The following is a 9,763-nucleotide window of genomic DNA, read 5'->3' on the forward strand; positions in this document are numbered from 1 at the left end:
CCCACCTGCTCCCCGCTGGTCCCCTCGCCTTCTCTTCCCCTCCCCTTGCTGTGGAGCAGCAGGTCCTCGAAGTAAGTATGGCGGCTGGGACGGGCTTTGGCCACGTGGGGGGGGGGGTCACCATCGCTGTGCATGCCTTGGCCCACCGGCTCCCCCATCTTGCGCTGTCCAGACCAYCTTCCCCTTGTGTCCTTCCCCTGGCCAGGCCCCCGCGGGAGAGTGGGCTTTTTTACTTTTGCACAGTCATTCACAGGCATTCATTACTGGCTTTGGCAGCAACTACTAACTCTCAGTGCATTACATCTCTATGCTACACCTCTATTTTTCTCGCTCCTCTTCTCTGCAACCCACACAAATCATGATGGTGGTGGGAAGAGACATCTCAGAAACCATTAGTCACCTAAGAACGCTTTTGAATGCGTACAGCAGCCTTTACACAGCGTGGATACCAAGTCCACACGCTTGGCTGGTACTCCTTCATCTAGCCAAAGATTTTGCCCTCCTGGACAAATGTGAGGTTCCTTATTTCTCCAGGACAGCTGACCATCACGGTTGTGTGCACATAATCATAGAGCAGGGCTGGAAGGTGGCCAGGAGCCACGAAGGCAGGGTTGGGGGAGATCCTGGAGGACAGATAGCAGTTAGTGCCAGTTCACGGGGGAGAGAGAGACGTGGGTCTGCAGAGATGGAGAAGAGGAGGCAGCCGAGGCAGAGCCGGATGCGGAGGGAGCTGCAGTACCAAGGGTCTGTGCAAGTGAGATCTGAGTCAATGATGCYCATCAAAAATGAGAGTCATAGTGTGAGAAAAAGAGGGCAAAGAAAAGCGGAAGGTTAATCAAGGCAGCTTGGAGTGCCTTTCTGCTATCTRTCTCCTGAACTAGCTGAGCTTGGAGAAGCAGCAAAGGAGCAGGATCCCGAGCAAGCCAGGGAAGCRGGGAAGGTCCTGAGTTAGGCCATGCTCTATGACCTGCGAGGAGGCCACAGGAACATCTGGGGTGTCCTGCCGTGGGAACAGTAAAGCCAGCCCCACAAAAGCCCCATTGCACTGACCTGGGAAATGGGTCCTTTTCCTGCCTTAACCAAGCAGTGACCTTGGCTAGCGCTGATTCATCCCGTGCGCCGTTGCCGGCAGGGTGCAGCGTGGAGGTGTTGCTTGGCACGCCGTCCCCCTCCACCTGAAATCACTGCCCTTGGCAATTAAAAGAACTGAAGCAATTTTAAAGGCAATTCATCACTGGGAGGCTAAAAATAACCACGGCACAGAAAGGAGCCTTCACAAGGAAAAGGAAAGACAAATCCCCAGTGGGAATTTTCCTGGTGAACACGCAGCAATTAGGAAGAGCCACGCAGGGAGCGGGCACCCTCGGGGCGCAGGAACCCGGGGCAGGGCAGGGGCCACGTCACCCCTTCAGCCAGCCCTGAGGTGGCAGCGGCAGTGGCTGGGCTGCTCCCCCCGAGCTCCCGCGATCTCGACCCGGCCACTGTCGCAGCCTGGCCCCACGGCAGCCCTGTTCTTGCCCTCCACAGCTTGAGGAAGGAGGAATCTCCTCTTGGGTTCCTCCTGAGCTTCAAGCTGCACACGGAGCTACCGTTTTGCTCCCACGCAGGTATGGCGTATGTACRCTCATCCTCTTGTTTTTCTGCTTCATTCCTCTCATCGGAAGGCAATCTCCCTCCGCTCTGTTCCCTGACAAGCACAGGATGCGACTCTGACTCTCCTTCCTCCTCAGATCAAAATGCTGACGGACAGAAAGCGGGAGCTGGAGCATCGSCTCAGCGCCATGATGGAGGAGAACGACCTGCTGCAGGGGACCGTGGAGGAGCTGCAGGACCGCGTGCTGGTGCTGGAGAGGCAAAGCCATGACAAGGACCTGCAAGTAAGGAGCACCTCTACCGGAGAAGGAAAACCGGGTTTGGGGTTGGCCCACAGTAGGATAGTCAGGAATTTGGAGGCAGAACAGCTGGAAGAGTTCATGGCTCGTGAAAGCATGGGAACAAGCAAGATCCCCAGGGTTACCACTAGGGATGAACAGCAGGAAACACGATGGGGCATCTTGAAAGACAAGAGGGAGCTGGGCAGGAGAACTGAGCAARGGAGGGAAATGAAAAAACGTAAAAGGAAGCGGAAAGCTGCTTGCAGTTCATCTTATTTAATTCTTATTTTAATAGTAGCACTGGCTCCAGAAGGGGCTTCCTCCAACAGCGCTAGCCCGGAAGGCAGTAACCAGCCTCAGAGCTGTTCCCGCTCGGATGGGTTGCCAGGAAGCCGCTTGGCATTCACGGCTTTGCCTCACTGAACGCTGTTCTCTGGGGAACAGGCTGGCGCGCCAGTGGTGTCGGGCCTCTCAGTGGAGAGCAGGATTTTACAGCTCTGTGTGTTCCACCCCCTTCCATAAAGAGGTGTTCAAGCTGAACGTGCTTGCCCTGGCATTAAGTGATTATATAGTTGCAGCTTAAGTATTTGGGGTTGGTTGTAAATGCTCCTCTCCATTCCCACRTTGTGCAAGGAGGAGCACAAGAGGTGTTCCCAGCTCCCTTCCCACTAGCCAAGCRTTTATGATGGTGGCCTCTGGCACCTTCAAAACAACCATCATCTAAACCCTTTTCTTCTCCAGAACAGCTCCCTAATCCTTGCTGCCCTCCTCAGAGAAATGAGGAACCTGTGAGTGTGCCAGATTACACAGTCCTCTCCAACATCTGGGGGGCTCATCTCTTCTGGATTTGCGTGAGCRCTACTCACGCAGCAACTCACTGCACCCCACGCTTGCTCGCTGGCTCTACGTCCRCAATATTAGCTTCTGGCCCTTCACAGCAGGGACTATTCCCATCTAGACAAATCATAATTTACTACTTATCGAATTCTGAAGTCCTCTGACCACAGATAAACTCTAAAACAGATCAATGCCCACGTTTGATCTTGAGTGTTTCAAGCACTCAAATAACTCAGATTTCCAAACAGTGAAATATGGGTTTTGGAGCTTTGCCATCTGAATTTTGGGTGTTAGGATTTAGCTGATCGGAATTTATATATGTGTGTGTGTATGTGTGTTATGAGTATGTATATATTKGTATATCTATATCTTCTGAAATATTCATGCAGATATTATTTTCCATTTCCTGCTGTTAGTTTTAGCAAATTTTCTTGACTGAGTCCCAAGTTCTTCACAGCATTCCTCAYTTTAGCCCTGAATAATGCAGTAATTTTATCTTTCCCCATACTTGTGAAACCTAAACAGTGTCTAATAACGTGAGGATTATCAAGATCCAATAACTAATAAAAACAGTCAAGACTACTGTTAGTAGGCCTTCTCTCTTTTTTTTTTTTTTTTTTTTTTTTTTTTTTTTTTTTTTTTTTTTTTTTTTTTTTTTTTTTTTTAAGAAAACTTGGCCTACTACTGTTACTTTCTCCCAGCTGGAAACCCTGTCTAGTGCCTCCCATTCCTTCCTCCCAGTCCATATCTTCTCCACTAACATTCATTTTTTTCTTCTGTTTCTTTGTCAAATTGCTTGGTTTCCTCTGGAAGCTGCACCAGAGCCAGCTGGAGCTCCAAGAGGTCCGGTTGTCCTATCGGCAACTGCAGGGGAAGGTCGAAGAGCTCAGTGAAGAGCGAAGTCTCCAAAACTTCAACACAACCAGCACGTCCCTGCTTTCCGAGATTGAGCAGAGCATGGAGGCGGAGGAGCTGGAACAAGAACGGGAACAGGTACTAACACTCCTGTCTGCCAGGAAAGCACTTGAACCTCTGTGGCTGGTCCCTGGAGGACATGCATGTTGGCTTTTCCACACATAGCCCTCAGAAGGGGGGGTATGGAATGCAAACTGGAGATTCTCACCGCCACATCTGCAAAGCTGCGCTTGATGGCAGCAGGGAAATGCACCAGGGTAACCCATGCCTTAGTCACACCAACATTTGTTTTCCACATGACGCCACTGCCTGCACATTCCCCTAAGCATACAGGACACARCAGCACCACGTCTTCGGGGTAAGAAAGGGCCTTTAGAGAGGAGTGAGAGACAGTTTAATGCATTGGCTTTGGAGTTGAACCCAGGGTCAGTCCCAGCTCCAGCAGCAACACCCTTTTGACCTTATGCCAGTCTCTGCATCCATTTCCAAGTCAGCAAAGCAAACTAGGCAAATATTGGCATGCTTCAGCAATCACACGCATCGTTACACCATGGGAGGAGACTCTCCGTGGCCTTGACGTCGTGGGCTAACATCAGGCTCTCTCGTTGCAGCTCAGGTTGCAACTCTGGGAAGCTTACTGCCAAGTGCGGTACCTCTGCTCCCACCTCCGTGGGAATGACAGTGCAGACTCTGCAGTCTCCACGGACTCTTCAATGGATGAGTCTTCAGAAACCTCATCAGCCAAAGATGTCCCAGCTGGCAGCCTACGTGCAGCTCTCAGTGAGCTAAAAAGACTGATACAAAATGTGCTGGATGGGGCAGACTCCACGGTAAGTGGCTCAGCATGCGGAGACCTTGTCGTGAATGCCCCTTTACCCAGTGATGGACCTTGCTGGGGGGCTCCTGCTGGATCCTGAAGTGCTGGGTCTCTCAGAACAACTGTGTGGCTCACAAGGTGGGATATCGTGACATGCAACCTGCTTCGTGTGGCTCAACGGGTCAGCAACGAGTCAGACTGGCTCATGGGATTTTGGTGGGCAGTGGTCAGACCGCCAAAAGTTTCAATATGTTACACATGCATGCAACCCTCATGGGTCTGGGAGTCACCCTGGGAAGTAGGCTTTCTTCAAGATTTGCAGTAAGTCAGAGTTTCCACCTGGAAATATTGCAGATGATCTTACAAATCACAGTTATGCTGGTTATGATTTTCCTAAGCGTTTTCTTTTTTAGCAGTGGTGTCACTAAACCATTGTGACCATTACATGGGTAGGTTCTGCCACTGTGAACTAAGGTCAGGCACAAATGTTTCTGCAAGGGTCACCAGCTGTAACTCTACTACAAGTGAAGGATTTTGAAGTGCATGGCAGTGTCCGCTCCAGGGCTGAGCACCCTGGGGCCACCAGGAAGTGGACAGCAGAGCCATGCTGAGTTAGGGGAGAAAGGAAGACTTGGAGGACCACCCAGCATCCACAAGAGTGCAGAATTATGAGAAAACACCTGTTTTGGGGGGGATGGCTCAAAATCTGGCCTATTTTCACCATCTGCAAGTCGAGTATGTTCCCCGTATGACCTATCTCAGAGGCCATGCTCAGACCCTGGGACTGCAGGCATGAATAGGAACATTTACCCTCTCCATTAAAGTATCAGCAGCAGCTGATAAAAAGGTAGARCAAGGAGATTAAGTTGTATTTGTTAAAAAAGAAAAAAGAGTCTTGCAAAAGGTCTACAAACAAGGCTATCATAGCCATATATTACCAAGTGGTCAACAAGCATCAGTATCTTTGGTTTATGCTAAGGTGAGAACTTGTTTAGAATSGTTATCCTTGACTGAGCACATTTCTACTGTGGTAGTATGTGGGGATGCCTGCTATAAAACCAAAACTCTAGCAGAAGGACATTCACTTTCCTCTTAGTTTTGTGCTCCCCTCAAACCAGTGTCAAATTAATGCTACCGCCCTTTTTAAAGTGAAAACTGAGCAAGAGGTTTCTGTCTCACTCTCAGAGTTCCCGGCGAAGYGATGACGACACCTTAGAAGAACAGATCAGGCGAACAAGTGAGGACTCACGAGCCCTGAGGGAATTAATGGAGGGAGAGCGGGGGAAACTGAGGCAAAGTTTGGAGGAGCTGCAGCGACTTCACAGCCAGGTTAGAAATGATTACATTTTATGGGTGGACTTGTAACTGTAACTTCTGTGTGTAGGATCAGTTTCTTTTGACAAGTGGCCACTGTCCCATCCCTGACATCTAAAGCAACCAAATTTCCTTTAAACTCCCTCCCCCCCCCAGTCTGCTTCTGGATCCAGCCTGTCTCATTTAAACTCTACTCAGCAGAAGACCCTAAAGTACAAGGCTGCTTGATATGGGAGACTGGAAACCCATGGGCATCCAGCCTGATCCATCTCACTTGTATTAAACCCTCTTGAAGTATAGATGCAGCTGCTGGATGGACAAACTTGGGCTGYCCTGTCTTGGAGCTAAACCCCTTCCAGCAGGTCCCAGAACAGCACCATGAGATCCTCAGTAAATGAGCTTCTAGAATCCYAATAGTGGACAACCTGGCTCTAGCCAGCACCCTCTGAATCAACAGGGACAATCTAAGACTAATGCAAACGCATCAGCAAGAATGATACCACTCTGAAAGCAACACCATGCCCAAAGCACAAAATGGGACTACATCTGCACTGAAGCCAGCAGTAGCATCTTCCATGTCCAAGGTCCCATGTCAAGAATAGCTTCACTGAAAACAGAACCAGACACCCAAGGAGAAGCTCTGCAATACCTATATCTGTAGAAGAAGTCCTCCAAATGCTGCAAGGGATCTGGAGGCTGACAGCAGGCACAGTCTTTGGCTCAGCTGCTCAGGTAGCACCATATTGCATTAGAGCAGGAAACAAGATGAACGTCTTGGTGGCCTTTCCAGTACTCCTGTATGACCCTTTCTCAATATACTTTCAGAGAAAGGGGAAAGAAAACTCATCCCTGTCAAAAAATTCGGTACAACCTGGGGTCTGACAGCATCATATAGGGGCTACAAAAGTTTCCACTCCTGTGCCAAGAGCTTCTTAAATCCAAGGATGTTTAATCTCATCCTGGACCTAAAATAGCTCAAGTACGGTCATCTCAGGTGTGGATCTGACTGGTGAGTTTCCAGGACAGCCTTTCTGCAGGGCCAAGAGGGTTCGTGACTTTGACAAGGCCRATGCTCCCGCACTGCCTACCTGGTTCACCGCAAGCAGCTAAAGGATAAAGGTTACAGCATGATCCAGCCACTGTCAAAGTAGGGTTCTTCCCGCGGCAGCGCGAGACGATTAAAYATCGCTGGCAGCAATGGCTGTGCATTTAAGCTGACAGGAAATCCATGCTACTGACTGCAGAAGAACTGGCTAATTAGGGGCTGATAGGGAGCAGCCTTGGAGCTGGTCCTTCCCAAGGGCAACTCCTGCCAGGGACACATGCAGCACAGACGACACCTCGGAGCGTCTGAACCCCTGCCCTGGGCGAGACGTGAGCCRAGGCTCTGTGCCAGGTCCTCCTCTTTCTGTGGTCCCTGGACTCCTGCRCACCTTCCTACAGGCTCTTCCAGTCCTTTAAACAATATCAGAGATAAAAGAAACGAGGGTTGGATCATGACAGTTTATCTGTGCTGACAGAGATCRTTACAGGCTTATTTGCAACTTTTTGAGGGCTCTTCCATGCACCATGCAACTTAACGTGGAGCACCTCCTCGCCGGACTCCMAGTGACGTGCCTTCCATGGAAACACGGGGAAAGCTGGGGCTTAGCCGCAAGCGCAGCAGGCCTTGCCCTCGGCCAGCCTCGTGCAGGAGGCAAGCACATGGCTACAGCGGCCACCACCCATAACCCAGAGCAGCAACCACTCAAAGTTTAATCGTTGCACTCCCACCCCACAGAAGAAACAGTGTGGAGCTCTGTTCACTGCTAAAGAAAACTGATGCGCGTGGAAATCTGGTCCRTCCCAGGCGGTGGTGCTCTGCTGCCACTGCATCCCTCTGTGCTGCTGTCGACAGGGACACGAGGATGGGAGAGGTCTTCCTAAAACGCTTTGGGGCTCTCGTAGCGCAGGACCTGCTCCTTGCTCYTGCCTGAGAGCGAGGTCGCCGGCGAAGCGAGCGGCTGCGCCTCCCGCGCCGCGAGGTGGGCTYGYGCCTCGTCCCGTCCCCCCGCTGGAYGGGCYGGCGGCTTCCTGTGGCCTCCCGTTCCTACCTGAAACACTGACAAAACCAACCAAAACCCCAACGCCAGCCCCGAAAGCAGCTTTCCTGGGGCCCGGCGAGCCGGCAGGCCCTCCTTTCCCGCGCCCAGGACCTCCCGCGCTGCCGACGTCACGAGCCCTTTTGGACCGTTTGCCCCCTGTTTAAAGGTTTCTTTGCGGAGCCGAGCAGCAGGGGGGTGGGCCAGGCGCCCGAAGGGGCTCCAGGCCGCRGYGCGGCGTAACGGCGCGTGCGCGCCRCCGACAGAGGCGTTAACCGCTTGCGAAGCTGCGCGAGCGCGGGCCGGGCGTGCTTTCACACCCTATCGACTCCCTCTGCCCGGCGCCAAAAGGGGAGATCGGTGCTTGGCCTATTTAAGACTCCGCCTGTATTTTAAAGTCTAATTAAAATTGCACCGGGTGCCAGTCGTGCCTCCTGCAGCGTGAAAGGGGATTTTCCACATCCGTTGTCCGCAGCCTGGGGAGAAACTACGGCCGCAGAGAGCTCTCCGGCTGCTAGGTCGCGTTGGCAATAATTTAGCGCGGGAGAGCTCAGGCGCAGAGGACGGACACGGCCGCCAAACCGCCCTGCGACGGCGGCAGCGTCCCTGCACCGGCGCTTCTCGGTGGCTTTAAAGCCGTCGAGACCGCGGGTTGCCCGAGTGCGGGTTCACCCGTGTGGCGGGGTTTTTTTTCCCCCTCTTCATGGCGAAGTCGTCCGACCGAGCGCGTCTGACGGCCTCCCCGTGCTGCCCGGCAGGTCACGCTGCTCAGCGTGGAGATGACGACGCTGAAGGAGGAGCGGGACCGGCTCCGAGGCGCCGCCGAAGACAAGGAGAGCGGCGAACGGCTCCTGCAGGCCATCAGGGACCGGGACGAGGCCATCGCCAAGTGAGTACCGCCGAGGGCCGAAGCCGGGCTTCGGTCGGTGGCTCTGACGTTTCCTCCGCGCCACGTCCGCGCGGCGAGCGAGCGGCTTGGGAACGTGAGGTTCGCGGCAGGGCCGTCGAGGCTGCCGGGCGCCCGCCCAGCACGCGGCTGCCTCGGGGGGCCAAGCCGGCGCCGCGCGGCCCGCGCTGCCCGCGCTTCTCCCTCTCCCGCAGGAAGAACGCGGTGGAGGTGGAACTGGCCAAGTGCAAGATCGACATGATGTCCCTCAACAGCCAGCTGCTCGACGCCATCCAGCAGAAAGTGAACCTCTCGCAGCAGCTGGAGGCCTGGCAGGTGGGCGGCCGCGGGAGCCGGGCCGGCGCCRGCGGGGCCGGGGGCGGAGGCGCAGCAGCCTCCCGCTCCGGCCCTTTGCGGCTGCGGCCACGACGGCGGAACGGGCGTTTGCAAGGCGGGGGACGGGGAGCGGGCGCCTCGCCGAGCAGACGGCTTCTGGCRAGCCGCTCACGGCCTAGATGCGGCGCCCGTCGGCTCCGAAGGGCTAGCAAGCTGGAAAAGGTGAATCCGAGCTGTCAAAACTAAAAAGAAGGGGAAAAAAATAACAACAGCTAGCCACCCCCACCCCGTCGTAGCTGCAGCGGGCGCCCCGGCTGCGCGTCAGCGCGGAGAAAAGGCRAAGGCAAGCCCGAGAGCGCCGGCGCCGAGGCAAAGGCGGCTCCTCGCGAGGGCACCGCCGAGCGGGGGCTGCTCCCGTGGCGGCGGGGGGAGCGCGGGCCGCCCTGCGGTAACTCGCCGCGGGCCTCGCAGGGCGCCGGCTCCGCTAACGCCCCCGCCTGAGCCGCAGAAACCTTCTGCCCTGCGACCTCGCTCCTGTTTCAACTCCACTGTGTTCTCGTTTCTCTCTTTTTCTTTATTTTTTTTCTTCTTCTTTTTTTTTTTCTTTTTCCTGCTTACAGTTTGCTTCCTCAGGGCTTTTTACTATCTGGCTCCTTTGGTTTCTGATCTAGTGGCCTTTCTCAGTTCCTGTACCAACAGCTTT

The 9,763-nt window shown here is 53.9% G+C and overlaps 1 protein-coding gene across 1 annotated transcript in view; it reads left to right on the forward strand.

Annotated features, from left to right (window-relative positions):
* The window catches only part of BICDL1 (BICD family like cargo adaptor 1), a 32,602-nt gene that overhangs the window by 21,912 nt on the left and 927 nt on the right, over positions 1–9,763 (forward strand). Inside the window, exons 4-10 of the mRNA XM_085326119.1 lie at positions 60–71; positions 1,731–1,877; positions 3,525–3,704; positions 4,238–4,456; positions 5,629–5,772; positions 8,597–8,727; positions 8,940–9,060. Coding sequence (XP_085182245.1) covers positions 60–71; positions 1,731–1,877; positions 3,525–3,704; positions 4,238–4,456; positions 5,629–5,772; positions 8,597–8,727; positions 8,940–9,060 — 954 coding nt within the window. The remainder of the gene's footprint in view (positions 1–59; positions 72–1,730; positions 1,878–3,524; positions 3,705–4,237; positions 4,457–5,628; positions 5,773–8,596; positions 8,728–8,939; positions 9,061–9,763) is intronic.

The sequence above is a fragment of the Rhea americana genome, unplaced genomic scaffold (genome assembly GCF_003343005.1).
Source record: "Rhea americana isolate MKP2758 unplaced genomic scaffold, rheAme1 scaffold_128, whole genome shotgun sequence".
NCBI classification, from domain to species: Eukaryota; Metazoa; Chordata; class Aves; order Rheiformes; family Rheidae; genus Rhea; species Rhea americana.